Raw genomic sequence first — 17916 nt, 5'->3', positions numbered from 1 at the left:
AGACTAATAACCTTCTTATATTCCAGATTTCAGTGGGAAAAGCCAAGAATGCAGGGACAAAATGAAGCTGATGTTATGTTACGGAGTTACAAATGACAAACACAAAGGGACTGACTGAACATATTTGAGAATAAATAAGTGAATAATAATGACTCCCCCTTTCCTTGACCTTTGCCTATCCCCCCTCCCCCCGGTTCAGTGCAGCTAGAGTCCCTAAGCACTGAACTAGCCAGAGGGGCAGAGGAGCTGAATTCTCAGTAGCCTACGGGCAAGAGCAACTGTACCTACACCTGGAACAGAGAGGAAAGCTGCCAAGTTCACGTCTGCCTCCAGCCTTCCCTCATCTGTGGGAGGCACCACAGCGAGAGCTCTTCCATTTCAAATCCCCAGCCTCCGAGGAGCACTGCCTAGCCTCCTGACTCTCTGGAGCGTCCCTCACCTGGTATCCCTCTAAATGCACTTCAAGAAAAATTAGGGAAACTAAACATTACTTAGGATTTAAGAGAGTGCCGCACTTTTCTCCTTCACGGGCTGCACACTGGTTTGTGCGTAAAGGTGAGAGACTCCCATGACAGCCTTTTCCAAGCCCTGTGCTTTTAACTCCTATGTCAACGTCCTCAGGATCTCCAAAGAGCATCAGATGAAAACAGTGAGGTCTGTGCACCAACCACCCCTTGCCAGATAAAGTAAAATAAGCATCTAACATCAGAGACTCCAGGAAATCTTTATCGAATCAGGGTCTTCTCTCCTCTAAGAAAGCAAAAAACACTAAGACATGGTTAGGCCAAACCAAACCTATGTGTCCAGCCTTCTATTTCATCTTATTTCTCAAGATGTTTATAAATCATAAGAAAAGATATTTAAATGCCCAAAACATATTTGTTTTAATAATAGTGAAATGGCGGGGGGGGGGGGGTGCCAAAAAACCCAGGGCCTTTGGTCCTGGTCTTGTTTTATTTACCTTTCTGCACTGACACAGGAGAAGCCAACCTAAAAAGGCTGACACGTGTTCTGTTTTTAGCAAAGCTTTTCATTCTCAGGCCCTCCAACAGGTATGCTCATACCACACAGTAACCCTGCTCCGCTCAGGCCATTCCTAAATCCCGCCGGTGATGCTAGAGAGCAGGGCTTCTGTAAAATCCTCAGAGCCAGGACAGCACTAAGAGCCTGACATTCCCGAGAAGTAGTCTTCTCCATCCTGAGTCTGCTGAACAAGGAAAACCTCTGGATGGCCAGGAAGAACGCCTCTGACTGCAAACCCATTTCCTACAGACTAATGTTGTGCATGCTGCCGTCATTCATGGAGCTAATTTTGAAGTCTCACCTCTGTTCCTCCTCTACTCTCACTGAGACTTCTCTTCTGGCCCCATGCCTGAGTGAAGAAGGGTCCCAACAGCCACTCGGCTGGGGCGGGTCTCTGGAACCTCTCCGCACTGCTCAAGGCAGCGAAGCCCCAGCACAGACAGGTGCTGGCAGCTGGTGAGGAGGGCAGAACCTCGGGCCCCACCCCAGGTCTCTCCCGGCAGAAACTGCGCTGGAGGAAGATCCCAAGCGATACGCACAACATGCATCGAAGTTTGAGAAGCACCGCTCCATGCCGTCCATCAGCACCGCCAGCCAGCCGCCCCTTCTCGGGTAAAGCAACACCTGGCCTAGGAAGGCCCAGCCCTACTTTCCGCTCCTAGCGTGCCCGTGGAGAGCCGGCTGTCTCCGGAGCACAAAGGTAGAGTACCTGGCACAGCACTTTGCAGCCACAGGGAGGCCCTCAAGGAACACGCGTTTCCTTTCCTTCCGTCTGTTCACCGCTACCGACATCCTCCTGTCTCCTTCAGCCGCTCCCTTTCGTCTCCTGGTATCTTCCTCCCAGAATCTAAAATGGATCCGCTAGTGCAGTGATTCGCCGGACTCTAACGTCAGAATTTTGGCTCTACAACTTACTTGCCGGCGACTTAGGGAAACTACTTAGCTTCACTAGGCCTCAGTTTCTTCCTCTGTCAATGAGGATGCTAACACACTGCCTTCCCCATTGGGGTTGCTGTGAAGCCTCGGTCTGGTATTGGTCATCGCTGGCACGCACTGCGCAGGTCGGGACCTGTCCACTGACGGACTCAGCGTGGACACCTCCCTCCCCTTTACAGGACTACAGCGCTGAAGGCCAAGCCACACGACTCAGCAGCTCGTTGTAACTCTCCCATAGAGGTCTTTGTTTCTGTTGTGGGTGTTGTCCCCTAACCTGGATCTTAAAAGGATGGTTGCTGTTTTTACAGACTGTGAAAGTAATTCATGCTCATTATAGAAAATACAGCCAAGTATAAAAAAGAGAAATAAATTATCCACCAGCTCACCACTAAGAGACAGTTGTTAACATTTTAGAGTACTTTCTTCCAAACACATAGATCTCATGTTTCAGGAGGGGAAGGTCCAGGTCTTTAACGCTTGGGGAATCTTCCCTGACTTCCCTACGTCCGACACCTGTCCGCACCCCCAGCACCTGACGGAGCGCAGTGCTGAGCACTTAGCGGCTGACAAGCCCACCTGCGCCTTAGCTGAGTGCTGCATGGATGTGGCTTGCCACTGCACTTATGTGGGGACTGTCCACATACAGAAACAGGGATGCTGTCAGAGTTAGTGATGTGCTCTGTTCGGCTCTTCAGTTCCAGCTGCTGTGAGTGTGCTCCCGTCTGCTCTGTGACTGCCGTTTGTGTTTGATGGTGAAAGTGTGTTTCTGGTGGAGCTTCACGTTTCCCTTTCAACGTACTCGAATTTCACGTACCTACAGGAATGGTCATCCCGTGAATTTTATCAGCCCAGCCTGCGTAATACCGAAGGGTTTTGATGACCCCCTGCAAATCCACGTAAAAAGCTTGCAGGAACGGTTTGCCACCATTTAGGGATTCCATGGTCTGTAGGAAAAGAAATGAAGAGAGCTTTCTAGTGATATACTAAATAATTTCTGGAGCAGAAGAAAAAAAGGAAGAGAGAGGCTATGAATGAATATGAATAATGATGCACACCTGGTCAACTCTGACTTCCCCAATAAATAGATTTTTAGCACCGCCAGTTTAGTTTAGCTTCTAGTAAAGCCACGATGACTACTCATGCGCATGTTCTTGTGCCTGGGTATCTCCAGGAACCACTACCGCAATAACACATAAACATGACATTTCTTCAACTGATGATAAAGAAATGTTCTGCCTGTCAAACCAGCTTCTGTTATATTAATGATCAGAGCTGCGTGGGGATTTTTTGGAGTCTGAATCCATAAAGAGAAGCGGGGACATGGGCTTTTATGCGACTGACGAGAATATTAAACGTTTTCCACTGCTGCTAAGACCCCTGCTGAGAAATGGAATATCCACAGTGCACAGCGAGTTTATTTATTACCATCAAATAAACAAGATCTCTTCTAGGGAAGCTCACACTTTAACAACTTCAGGGCTGGTTTTTTGTAAATATTTATGTTAACAACCATTACCTATTAATAGGGAAGTATCTGGTCCATTTAATAAAAATAGACATATTGAGCAGTTCTAGATTATAAATGTTACTGTTTGAATGACATATTCTGTAAACTGCTTAAATCTGTAGCAACAACTAAAAAATCCAAATGGACACACTGAAATGAGAAACGAGTATTTCAACTTGAGAAATATCAAAGGTGTTACAAGTTTAACAAATTAAATAAGCAAATACATATGTTTATAATCTCACGTCCTTCTCTATAAGCACATTTTATAACATACTGGTGTAAGAACGACTTGAGTGCTGACAAAAGTAAAATGAAAATATTCTCCATTCGATGACATAAAAATACAATTACTTATGGTGCAATTTACCCACTCTGTGTAGAAGATGGGACTCATTTTAAAAGATCACATTGTTTATCACTGTATATTGGTTCTTCTTTATTAAAGGGAATCAAATTATCTCCCCATACTTTTTAGGATGTTTATATACTCGTGAGATGGGCACTACATTCTCCATGCAGCCAGCACACGGCCAAAGTCTACACAGCACTGAGTGAAGCAGAGTCAATAACCAGAATCTGGGCCACCTATATGGTCCCAATGAGCTGCTGACACCGGCCAAATTCACCTGTGTTTATTTTCAATTAATTATGTGTACTTGGATGAGGTATTAACTTTGCTCTCTGGTCAGGAGCTCCTCTATATTCCAGAGGCTATCTCTTGTTAAAACTTACTCCTCCTATGGCTCGGGAGTGTTTAAAAGGAGAAATCTCATTTAGGTGTAAGGACAAAAAGGAATGGATCACAGTGAGACAGAATGTCAGAAAAAGGATGGCATTTGAATTTTATGACATGAAAATATAACTGCAGAAATGGACTATATCATTATCTAGTACACACTGTTAGTGGAATGTTGTAAATATTGTGTAGATTTCACTCAATGAAACAGACACTTACAGACCATCAATGTGCTCCCCTCCCCCCCAACCGTTTATGTGCAAGGAACTGTGCTGGGATCACAAAAAAAGAAGTAAAATACAGTTTTCACTCGCAAAGAAATTATAATCCAGTGAAAAGATAAGCATCTAGACCGGCATTCCCCCCAAGTGTTCCGAAGAATTCAGTTTTGCACAATATTGACAGATTAGACAAAAAATAATGTTGAGGCTTAAGTTTGAGAAAGACCGAACAGGGCTTTTCAGGGTCTCTCATATGCTTGGTGTCTTGGGAATATCTGAGAAGGAGCTACGTCACCATGGAACGCCTTTTTCACAAAACGCGTAAACTTCCTTTCCTTGAAGTACCCTTTCCTACTTTCCTTCAAGTACCAGATTAGAAAATGTTTTTATAGAAAAGTAAATGTTACATACGGTCAGAGTTCCGCGATTCATTTGTGTTCCCATCCTGGGAACAGATCCCTGAAGGGGACGGTTGGAGGGAAGAGCCACAGTGGACGGGACAGTGAGGAAGGACACTCGTGCTCCCCAAGCCCAGAGCAAGCCCAATTGTGTCCTGCTTCTGTGCAGAGGGGAGGATACAGCGTTCATGATTCAAATGCCTGACTGAACAAGGACGTCCTCAACATTAATGGATCGCCTGTGGGTGATCGAGGTGGAGATCCCTGGTGTACGACAGACAGTCCCAAATGGTTCTGGTTTCCAGGCAGTTTATATTCTCTAAGAAATCAACTTTGATTTTAAAAAGAGCAAAAACAAACAAACACAGAAACCACTAAGAGAGAGGAAGTTCCTTAGGTGAGAAAACACTTTAGTGAAAGAACGTTTGCTGTCCCGGGCTAGCTCTCCTTTTTACTGGTTCTAGAAAGTGGCAGAAGAACAAAGGGAGCAGACGTGTATGAGAGGCCCTCTGCTTCTGAAGGACTCTATTTAGTCAGGAGAGGTTAACTCTGGGGAGGTGAAAAAAAAAAAATCGTATTTGATTCTCAAATGAATCATTTGGGATTGCTTTTCCACAGGCTTCATGGTGACTTTCCTGCTGCTTAACTGTTTTTGTTTTGTGTTTTTTGTCAAGGGTGGGATACGGTTGGGAAGGAAGGCAGGGAGGTCCTTACCAGTCATGGGCAGCTATGGTTTTGTTCTTCAAAATTCAGTAAGAAGAGACACTCAGCTGGTCTTGCACTTCCCCATCTGATCCCAAAAGCTTACCCCTCTCATTTTTCCTGTGTATTATGGACTTCTCACCTTGTTCCCCAGGTCGGCTTCACATCACATTTTCAGAAAGACTAAGGAATCTGCATTTCAGTGGAATGGTAAATTTAGAGTAAAGACTTAATGTGTTTTTTTTAGGCTACTTACTGCAAGAACTGCCCTGTCTCGTTCCACCAAGTCTGCAAGCTTCTCCAACAGACGGCCTCTTTCAGAAGCATCCATCCTTCTCCACACTGAACCAAGAGAGAAAGCCAGGCGGGCCGCCTGCACTGCTTTGTCTATGTCTGCCTGTTTGAGAGAGAGGAAGAGGCACAACTGAGGAGACACCACGCTCCAAATAAAGGAAGAACCACCTGCTTTCAGGGAAAAGGTGATGAACGAACGTCAGTGCTGGTGTCTAGAGAGCATAAGCTTAGTGCTCCGTTGTCTGAAGGCAGTTATTTCATAGGGAACATTTTGCTAAAAAGGACATACCTTGTCTGCTTCTTGGACTTCACACACCTGCTCTCCTGTGGCTGGATTATAGACAGGGAACGCTCTCCCGCTCTCTGAGTTCTGCCACTCGTTGTTAATAAAAATCTAAGGGAGCAGACAACAGACGGGGATCGGTGAGATGGGTGATAGGAAGCCAACCAATGGCCAAGTATTATGGAAGTACCATGGTAGTAATATTTGTTCTCTGTGTTTGCTGGCCTATAAGCAAAGTATAGAATTTGAAGCATTGCAAGAGACCCTCAAATAGTACACAGTCCAGACTCTCCTGGAATTCAGGAATTTCTTCTATGCTATTTTTACCTCAAGGTTATGCAAACTGAAATGTAGTTCTTACCTTGAGTGAACCTGCCAACCAGTGAGAGAGTCAAACAGAGATGGAAGGACAGAGTGGCACATACATACAAACAATACATGGAGGTTGTAGAAAATATTTCCTCATTGTCCAAACTGGCCAATATCAAAAGGAGTAAATCATAGAACAAACTGATAGTCATCGAACTTTATCCTAGTTTCTCTGTCAGAGGCATAAGTACCTTCACAGTGGAACTTGAAAGGGTGCTGGAATCAGTAAGCATTCACTTAATTTATAGTTAGATCCTAAACTGAGCAATGACTTTGAACAAACTAGTCAGTGAGTTAAACAAATTTCATGTGTAAATCCAAGTTAGATTTCTTTCCTTTTGCTGGGTAGGCTACCCAGCTCAGCAAACGGAAAAGACCTATCTTTCAAACTGGTCTCTCAAGGATTTCTTAAGACCCTTGGTTTCCTTATAAAGGAAATGGAGACTCTATTAAAATGGCAGAGACTAATAGTTTAAAAAATTACTCAAGTTAATATCTCAGAAAATTTGTAAGAAATGAGTTGAAGAAAAAGAGAAAATACAGGCAAAGAAATGTAAAAATTTTTATTGATATTAAAGAGAGAAATCCAAACAAATATTTTTGGACTATGAAAGCTCAAAGAATACACAAAGATATTTTACTCTATAAAATTTATAGCCTGACAATGAAAATTTCTGAACTTATGAGCCAACAGTCAGTTTAAAGTAAACACAATGATAAACTGATTTGTTATTTTCTGCCATTTTAATAGTCACAGATAAGGCTAATGAGGATAGAGCTACAATTTTAAATATCAAGTTCTAGATTATTCCAAAGCTTTATTTTTCCTTGATTTGATAAAACAATGAGCCTGTGTTGAAGGAGCCTTCTTTTCCTGAAGGTTTTTTTTAAAGATTTTATTTATTTATTTATTTAGGGCAAGGGGGTGAGGGGCAGAGGGAGAGGGACAATCTTTTTTTTTTTTAAAGATTTTATTTATTTATTTGTCAGAGAGAGAGAGAGCAAGAACTCACACGCACAAGCAGGGGGAGTGCCAGGCAGAGGGAGAAGCCGGCTCCCCACTGGGCAAGGAGCCCTACACAGGATGCAGGACTCAATCCCAGGACCCTGGGATCATGACCTGAGCCAAAAGCAGATGCCTAACTGATTGAGCCTCTCCAGAGTCCCAAGAGAGGGAAAATCTTAAGCAGACTTCACACTGAACATGGAGTCTGATGCAGGGCTCGATCCCAGGACCCTGAGATCATGACCTGAGTGGAAATCACAGAGTCGGATGCTCAACTTTAGGTACATGGATCATCTTATCAATTTAAGATACATTATATGACCTTAGTGATCTTCCCCTGTATCTTGAAACATTTTGCTATTTCATCATCCTAGGCATCATCCCATTATCACTCATCATTTATTTCCAACCATGCTAAGCATAAACACAATGACCTTGTAATTGCATAACATTTTAAATGTATAATTTATACACACACTTAATGTAATGTATTCATTTATTCAAGCAACACTCAGATACTTTTAGATATAGGACAGGCAAAAATGACTAGCAGTTCCAGCCGCCCAGGGTCTTCCAGTGTCTAGTAATTCATTAAATATTCGCAACAACCCTAATGGCAGGATTTTATTATCTCTACTAAAGATGAGAAAGTTGAGAGGATGGGAGGTTAAGAGTCTGATGAAGCAGGTTCTTGTTGTGGCTCTGAGTCAGTCCACCGCTCTCTCCACTACATCAGAGTTTGCAGGATTGCTCAGAACAAAGAAACACAACTAGTTAGTGTCCAAGCCTGAATGAGATCCATAGTTCTTGGACTCCTGGTCTAGTTCTCTTTCCATTCCGCTTAACAAACTTGCTAACAGTTCCCAGCTCATCAGATTTGCATACTCCTTTGAAACTCAGCATGATCTCCGAGGAAACAAAGGGAAAAAATTAAGAGATCAGTTTCGCTTCTAGAGCATTGTCAGGCTTAAGGAAGAGGGGTCTTGCCCATATTTCGTATTCTCTTTATTCACTATTTGAATGAAACTTCTTAACCTTTTTAATCCAATTTTAGTTTTTAGCTTCGGTACTGAGCAGTTCTAACTATATGTAAGAATTGATATTTCATGACTTTTATCGATTCTTAGAGGTCTTCCAAAGAGAAAAATTATTATTTTTTAACAGGATAAAACTCACTCATTCTCTTACTGTTTTCATTTAGGTACATGGATCATCTTATCAATTTAAGATACATTATATGACCTTAGTGATCTTCCCCTGTATCTTGAAACATTTTGCTATTTCATCATCCTAGGCATCATCCCATTATCACTCATCATTTATTTCCAACCATGCTAAGAAAGAACAAAACAAAAAATTATGGAACTCTCTAGAAATGAATAAATAAATACATCACAACTATCTCATCATCCTTCAGTGGTGCTGGAAATCAAGTACATACTCAAAAACCTGTGGAGACATACCAAAAAGACACAGGAGCTGATGTGAAGGGGCTCCCAATGACCAATACTGGGATAATTTAAGCAACAAAATAAATAATGACAGCAATGGATTATCACCCATAGAATTAAAGAGGCACCCATAATGATACAAATTTTTTAATGAATATGTAAGTGGGGGATAAGGTAAAGCTCTGCTTCACAGTAGAATTCCAACTAATAGCTGTGAAGGAATAATGGAATTAGATAATCACCATTTGTCAAATACCACAGTAGTAACTGCTGGAGGCAAAAATTATCAATGGATGGTAAAATCAGCAGATAAAAGTATAATGGAAGACTGGATGTTTTTGTAGTCTCAAAGTATATTCCCTCAAGATACTTATTAATTACAAAGGGAAAAACAGGAACTTTATGTTGGAGAAACTTGGCAGAGGACACCTTAATCAAGCAATCGATGTTAACATCACCACTAACAGGACAAATTAATTGTTATTGACATTTTATCTGCTTGTCTTAACAATAATTAGAAAGCTATGTCAAAATCTCTTGCTTTGGTGGTGGATTTGTCAATATATCCCTTAGGGTCATTATTTTTATATTTATAAATTTTAGGTTATTTTATTAGTAAATATAAGTGCATAACTATTAAATCTGGTAAAACAGAACCATTTATCAGTATGAAGTGGTCCTCTTCATTACTAATAAAGCTTTGTGCCTTACAGCCTATTTTGTTTAATATTAGTAAAGCTACCTAAGCTTTTCTGTATTTCTGTAGTATTTCCCTGATAGCTCTTTCCCCATCCTTTTACTCTCAGCTACGTCTTTATTATTTTACTGTGTCTCTTTAAATGACGTATGGCTAGATTTTATTTTAGTCAATATAAAAATCTCTATCTTTTAACTGGCAAGTTTAATACATTTGTATTTATTGTAATTATATATTGTGTTATATACTGTGTGATATTTGGACTTCATGCTTTCAATCTGTCTTGCTTATTTTACTTTCTGTTTTCTCGTGCCTCTTTTTTTAGTTGACTAACTACTGATGTTGGTTTTACAATTCAGTTTCCTCACTTTATTGGTTTGGAAGTTGTATACTGTATTTCTATTCTCTCATGGGTCACCCATGATATTTTATCATGCATATTTAACAACTTGGAAGTTTATTATCTTAACATTCCTCCCAAACAATTATAATAGCTTTGGAACACTAAATCTAATTGCTCTCCTCCAGGAGTTTATTTATTATAAAATTATTATTCTGCACAGAAAACAATTTCTTATATTTAAGATTTTTTTTAAAAATTTCATTCTCATGATTCCTTAGAATTTCATTTAGTCAAGATTTATTGGGAATAAAGTCTCAATTCTGAACATATATTTATTGCACCCTCATTTTCAAAAGGTATCCCAAGAAGGTTACACAATTCTAAAGAGACAAATACTTTCTCACAATATTTTGAGTATATTTATTATTCCAATATTTTCTATCTTGCAATGGTGTTTATAAGAAGTCTGCTGTAAGTCTCTTGATTATAACTTCTGTTTCTGAATTGCCTTTTCTTTCTGGTTGCTTTTCAGATCTTGTCTTTGCCTTGGTGTTTTTAAGTTTCATCACAATATCTCCAAGAATCAATTTCTTTATCTCAGTCATTAAGCACTGTGCTCACAGTGTGTGTGAAATTCTGTCTCATATGTTCTGGAGTATTCTTAATAATTATCATCATTTCCTTGAATATCATTCTCTTTACTCTCTCCTGGAACTCCAAGTGTTACACCTTTGTAGTCCACCCTCAATGTCCATTATCTACTCGTATTTTCCATCCTCCCTCTTTTAAAATATTTTATGTAAAAATAGCTTTATTGTTTTTGTCAATGTGGGATATATTCTTCTAAACAATTCAAACTATACCAAAAAACACAGAGAAGAAAGTAAAAAATCACCTCAAATTTCATCATCCACAGATAGCCAAAGTTCACACACTCATATCTCTAAGCCCCATACATTTATATAATTTTATAAAACAAGATCACATCTCTATGAGCTGGACAACTTGCTTTTAAAAACTTAACAATATTCTACAGACATTTTTTAATGGTTTCTTTGTATTCCAATGTGTATATTTACACATATGTAGAGAGGTGACTGTGCAGTTGCATGTGTGCCTGTATGTGTATAGCTTAATTTATTCACTCATTCATCTTCTACTGAAAAATGCTTTATTATTTCCATTCATCTCCTTTTTTCTTTGTGTTGCAATTGGCTGTTTCTTCAGTTCTGTTATCCAGTTCTCTTTACCTGGGTCTAATCTGCTAATTTCAATGTCTGTATTTTTATTTCTAAAAGTTTGCTTTGTTCTTTTTCAAATCTGCCTGGACATGTTGTTTTGGTTTTAAAAACTTAATACTTTAATTTTTAGGACAGTTTTGAGTTTGTAGAAAACTGAGCATACAGTACAGAGATGTCCCATATGTCCCTATTCCCCTCCTCAGTTTCTTCTTTTTTTAATATCTAAAAGATATCTTTAATATCTTTTTAATATCTTAGAGTAGTGCATTTGTCACAATTTATGGACTAGTACTGATACATTATTAACTAAAGTCTATAGTTTACATTAGGCTTTACTAGTAACTTTGTGTTGTATACTTCTATGGGTTTCGAAAAATACATAATATCATGTATCCACCACTGCAGTGTAATACAGAATAGTTTCTTCACTGCCCTAAAAATCCTGTGCTCCATCAACTTACCTCATCTTCTTCCAATAAACCCCTGATAAACATTCACCTTTTTTTGGTCTCCATCAATTTACCTTTTCCAGGATGTCACATAATTGGAATCATATAGCAGGTAGCCTCTTCAAACTGGCTTTTTTCACTTAACAATCTGCATTTAAATTTCCTTCATATTTTTTTCATGGCTTGTAAGATTTTTTTAAGGCTGAATCATATTCCATTGTATGGATGTTCCACAGTTTATCTATTCACCTTTTAAAGGATATTTTGATTGCATCTAGTGTGGGGAAATTATGAATAAAATTGCTATTATGTGCACGTTTTTGTATGAACATAAAGTTTCAACTGATTTGAGTAAATGCCTAGGAGTGTGATTGCTGGATCACATAGTAAGATCTTACTCTTAGATCTATAAGAAACTGTCAAACTGTCTTCCAAAAGTGAGTGTGCCACTTTGCGTTCCCACCTGCAATGAATGAGAGCTCTTGTTGCTTCACATCCTCATCAACATTTGGTATCGTCAGTTTTTTGGATTTTAGCCATTCTGATGTGTGTGTGGCGGCATCTTGTTGTCCTAGTTTGAAATTCCCTAATGACATATGATGCTGAAAATTGTTTCATATGCTCATTTGCTGTCTGTATATCTTCTCTGGTGAGGTGTCTTAGATCTTTTGCCCATTGTTTGAGTTGTTTTCTTTGTGTTGAATTTTGAGAGTTGTTTGTATATTTTGGATACAAGTCCTTCATCAGGTATGTGTTTTGCAAATATTTTCTCCCAGTTTGTGGCTTGTCTTTTCATTCTCTTTCACAGTGTCTTAGGAGATAAAAAAGTTGTTCATTTTTAGGGAAGCCCAATATATCAGTTTTTCCTTTCATGGATCATGCTTTTGGTGTTGTATCTAAAAACTCATTGCCAAACTCAAGGCCATCTATATTTTCTCCTATATTATCTTTTAGGAGTTCTATAGTTTTACATTTTACATTTAGGTCTATGATCAGTTTTGAGTCAATTTTTGTGAAAGGTGTACAGTAAGTGTCCAGATTCATTTTTTGCATGTGAATGTCTAGTTTTTCCAGTGCAATTTGTTAAAAAGACTATTCTTTGTCCATTATTGCCTTTGCTCCTTTGTCAAAGATCAGTTGACTATATTTACGTGTACTTAATTTTGGGCTCTCTACTCTATTCCATTAATCTATTTGTCTATTCTTTTGCCAACAGCACACTGTCTTGATTACTATAGCCTCACAATAAGTCCTGAAGTTAGGTACTGTAGGTCCTACAACTTTTTTTCTTTTTTTTTTTAAGACACTATTTATTTATTTGAGAGAGAGAGACAGCGAGAGAGGGAACACAAACAGGGGGAGAGGGAGAAGCAGGCTTCCCGCCGAGCAGGGAGCCTGATGCAGGGCTCGATCCCAGGACCCTGGGATCATGACCTGAGCTGAAGGCAGATGCTTAATGACTGAGCCACCCAGGTGCCCCTTACAACTTTTTTCTTTTCCTTCAATATTGTTGGGTCTTTCACCTCTCTATATAAACCTTAGAATTATTTTGTTGATATCAACAAAATAACTTATCAGGATTTTGATTGGGACTGCATGAATCTACAAATCAAATTGGAAAGAACTGACATCTTAAAAATATTGTGTCTTCCAATCCATGGAATATCCTTCCATTTATCTAGATCTCCTTTGATTAATTTCATCAGAGTTTTCCTTACAAAAATCTTATACATACTTTGTTAGACTTATACCTAAGTATTTCTCTTTTTTGTGGTAATGTAAAGGTATTGTGTTTTTTATTTCAAATTCCAATTATTCATTGCTGAGATACAGAAAAGCAAATGACTTTTGTACATTAACTTTATATCTTGCATCATTTATTAGTTCCAGAAGGGTTTTTTATTTTTCTGGGTTTCGTTTTTGGTGAATTCTTAGGAATTTTCTACCAAGACAATCACGTCATCTATGAACAGAGAGTTTTATTTCTTCCTGCACATTTTATTTCCTTTTCTGGTCTAATTGTATTAGCTAGGACTTCCAGCACAATGTTGCACAGGAGTGGCAAAAGGGAGTTTCTTGTTCCCAATCATAGACAAAGAGCATCTAATTTCTCATCATTAGGCATGATGTTAGCTATAGGGTTTATGTAGATGTTTATCATTGAGTTGAGGAAATTCCTCTTTATTTTTAGTTTGTTGAGAGTTTTTACCATGAATGGGTGTTAGATTTTGCCAAAAGCTAATTCTAAATGTAGAGATACTATCATATGATTTTTTTCATTAGCCTGTTGATGTGACAAATTGTAATAAACGATTTTTGAATTATGAACCAGTCTTGTATACTTGGAACAAATCTACATTGTTGTGGTGTATAATATATTGTTGGATTTTATGTGCCAATATTCTTTAGGGTTTTGCATTTATGTTAATAAGAGGTATTGGTCTGTAGTTTTCCTTTCCTGTAAATGTCTTCTCTGGTTTAGTTATTAGAGTAATGCTGGCCATATAAAATGAGTTAGAACATGTTCCTTTTGCTCCTATTTTCTGGGGAAAAAACTGCAGAGAATTGGTATGTTTGGTAGAAGTCACCAATGAAACCATCTGGGCCAGTGCTCTTTTTTTTGAAAGGTAATTACTAATTCGATTTCTTAAATTTTTAGGGCCCATCTAGGGTTAACCAATAGGAGTTCCATCCTCAGCTTCCACTGTCAACTCTTCCTTTTTGGTGTGTCTCTTAGGTCAAGCTCCTGAGAAGAGCATCTGATTGGTTGCAGCACAGTTTTTCTCAAGTGCTTCCAAATGTAAATTAAATGACTGTCCCTGGGTCCAAATACATGAAACCAGGAAGAAGAAAGTCATGTAGTATAGTTTGAGGCCATTAAAGGGCCAAGTCCTTCGTCAGGATAATTTCTTTTCAAAAGGCCTGTGGAGGGGCAGGCAACAAGTGATGAATATCTCAGGAGTGGGTGCCAATTTAACAGGTGTTGAGATTTTAAGAATTTCTGTATTTTTAAAAATGTCTTTGGTATTGGTATCTGAGTAACGCTGGTCTCAAAGAGTAAAATAGAAGGTATTCTCTTCTCTTCAATTTTCTGGAAAAGTCTGTGTAGAAGTAGCATTATTTTGAATTCAGCAGTAAAGGTATCTGGGCTTGGAGTTTTCTTTGTGAGAAGGTTTTTTTTTTTTTGGTTTTGTTTTGTTTTTTAGCTATAAATTAAATTTCTTTAATAAATATAGGGCTATTGAAGTTATCTATTTCTCCTTGTGTGAGTTTTGGTAGAATGTGTCTTTCAAAAAATTGGCCCATTAGTTATCAAATTTGTGGGCATATAGTTGCTCACAATATTCCTTTATTATCCTTTTAACATCCATGATGGTCCCTCTTTAATTTCCGATATTAGTAATTTATGTCTCCTCTCTTTTTCTCTTTGTTAGACAGGCTAGATATTTATCAGTTTTATTGACCTTTTCAAAGAATCAGCCCATGGTTTCATTGATTTTCCCTATTGTTTTCCTGTTTTCAATTTCACTGATCTCTGCTATAATTTTTTATTATTTTTCTTCTGTTTCCTTTAGATTTATATTACTTTTCTTTTTCTAGTTTCCTAAGGAAGAGGATTAGACTATTTCTTATTTTCTGTATATATGTAACTCAATGCTATAATTTTTCCTCTAAGTAGTGTTTTAACTGCATCTCACAAATTTTGATGTTTTATTTTCATTTAATTTAAAATATTTTTAATTTCTCTTGAGACTTTTTCTTTGATCCATGTATTATTTAGAAATGTGTTATTTAATCTCCAAATATTTTGGGATTTTCCAGCTATCTTTCTGTTATTAATTTATGGTTTAATTCTGTTGTGGTCTGAGAGTATTTTTTATATGATTTCTGCTCTTTTAAATTTGTTAAAGTATGTTTTATGGTCCAGAATGTGGCCTATCTTAGTGAATGCTCCATGTGAACCTGAGAAGAATGTATATTCTGCTGCTGTTTGATGGAGGTTTACTTTACTATTCTTAGAGCTGATATTAGCATTTGATTTTATAGAAAGCCAGCTTTTGCATTTTCCTTCTGCCCCCAATTCATTTTAAGATCAATGTTCTTTCAATTAATTAATGCATTAAAATTAATATATGCACATAGTTGTTTTGATTTCATATTGTAATAATATTTCATGTTATACCATGTAATAAAGAAAAAGAAATGAAAGGCAAAAAAGGCTGAAAAAGTAATATCATCTTGTTTTTCAGACATGATTGTCTATATAGAAATTCCCAAGAAATCTACAAAAAAAAAATACTGAAGGTATAATTTAGCAAAGTCCCAAGCACCAAGATCAATATATTATCAACAAATCACTGGAAAATGAAATTTAAATGCATATATTTATACACACACATTAGTTCATGCAAGATATAGTTGCATTGTGATAGTCCCTTTAAAGTATATAATTTACTTTAATGCTAGAAGTGGAAATACTGGGGAGCAACTATTAACCCTTTAAATTATGTGAATTTAAAAATAACAATCTAAGAAAGAGTCCAAAGAAGAGTTAAGGCTCTTAGGTGCAATGTAACCATTTCACAAAATTGAGGGACCTGCAAAACTCTCACCGTCCCAACCCTCCTCTGTAGAAACAGGTTTGATAGGAAAAAAAAAAAAATGTGAGTTGGAACTAAGAAGGGAACAGCTGAACAAAAATTTGAGTTTACAGAAAAAATGCCAAATGTTTATTAAAAGCCTATTCTAAGGGTGCCTGGCAGGCTCAGTCAGGGGAGCATGCAACTCTTGATCTTGGGATTGTGGGTTCAAGACCCATGCTGGGTGTGGAGATTGCCTAACGTTAAATCTTAAAAAAAAAAAAAAAAAAAAAAGCCTATTCTAAACACTGAGTCGTTTGGAGGTACTACTGAAAACCCACAGATGATATGTACTCTGCTCTGTGCTGTCCTGGGGCTTATAATGTTTCAAAGACAAAATTACTTTCCAAAAAGTTAAATAACGTAGTATTCTATGATTTAGTGCCCAGATGAATGGTAAAGATAACCATGGCAGGAGCTCGCCTGAGAGAAGGGAGATAGCGGTGCGGGCTGACATGTTAGAAGAACACTTCAGGAAAACAAGAAATAACGAGGGAGTATAACCCAGGGTACGGAACAGATAAAGTAGAAGAAAGAAACTCTATCCCTAATAAAACGATTCGGCTGGCCTGATCAGCCCCTCCTCCTTGACTTCACAGTTCCTCTTTGAAGATGATCTGATGCGCTGGTTTAAGGAGGGTGACAGAGAAGGAAGAAATCGAAGTCAAGCTGCTCTCCTTCCCTCCAGGAGTCCCCGAACCCTGCCAGCAACTCCAGCGGTTGAGTGGCCCTGGGGTCCCAGCCCCAGCCTCTGCTGCAGGACTGTCTTCAGAGGAAGCAGGGTGCCTTCTGGCAAGCAGGGTCCCCAAACCACGAAGACCCACCGAGTACCTAGGCCAGAGACTCATCAAGCTTGTCACAGTCACAGACAGAAGGGAGACATGAGAAAAGATTCTTTTAAGTGTTTTAAGTTGAAATATTTAGAAAGAGCTGTGATTAAAAGGCATGAAAATCACAGACCTGTACCCCTGAAACAAATAATACATTAAATGTTAAAAAAAAAAAAGAAGAAGAAGATAGTAGGAAGGGAAAAATGAAGAGGGGGAAATCGGGAGGGGGAGACGAACCATGAGAGACTATGGACTCTGAGAAACAAACTGAGGGTTCTAGAGGGGAGGGGGGTGGGGGGATGGGTTAGCCTGGTGATGGGTATTTAAGAGGGCACATACTGCATGGAGCACTGGGTGTTATACGCAAACAATGAATCATGGAACACTACATCACAAACTAATGATGTAATGTATGGTGGCTAACGTAACAAAATAAAAAAAAAAGAATGGAAGGAGAAAAAGGCATGAAAAATATGACAGAAGAAATAAGACGAAGAGACTGAAAAGATAAAGAAAATAAACACTGAAAAAATAGTGTTGAGAACAAATTTTTTTAAAGAAAAATACAGTTGTATTTTAAAGACTACGAAAAACAAGCCTTACGGATTTCCTACTGTGAAATGATGAACAGAGAAGGGAACCAAAGAGAAAGAGAAATGGGGAGTAGAGGGAAAAGGTGAGGGTAGAAGAGGGAAAATAGAAAGAGCTAGACCTCATCTCCTATGAACGTTCCAGGATTCAATATTTTGACCTACTCAATATTGGATAACTAGCTTTCTTTCCTTTT

The 17916-nt window shown here is 38.5% G+C and overlaps 1 protein-coding gene across 1 annotated transcript in view; it reads right to left on the bottom strand.

The window, feature by feature from the left end:
- Positions 1-17916, bottom strand: part of ALDH1A2 (aldehyde dehydrogenase 1 family member A2) — a 94584-nt gene that overhangs the window by 47830 nt on the left and 28838 nt on the right. Inside the window, exons 2-4 of the mRNA XM_045899979.3 lie at positions 6110-6214; positions 5783-5923; positions 2774-2903 (exon numbers count right to left, since the gene is read on the bottom strand). Coding sequence (XP_045755935.1) covers positions 2774-2903; positions 5783-5923; positions 6110-6214 — 376 coding nt within the window. The remainder of the gene's footprint in view (positions 1-2773; positions 2904-5782; positions 5924-6109; positions 6215-17916) is intronic.

This window comes from Mirounga angustirostris, unplaced genomic scaffold (genome assembly GCF_029215605.1).
Source record: "Mirounga angustirostris isolate CCGP_5_RB_7025 unplaced genomic scaffold, mMirAng1.0.hap1 SCAF_9, whole genome shotgun sequence".
In the NCBI taxonomy this organism is placed as follows: domain Eukaryota; kingdom Metazoa; phylum Chordata; class Mammalia; order Carnivora; family Phocidae; genus Mirounga; species Mirounga angustirostris.
Note: the sequence above shows the minus strand (reverse complement) of the source record. Positions and strands in the feature narration are given on the sequence as shown.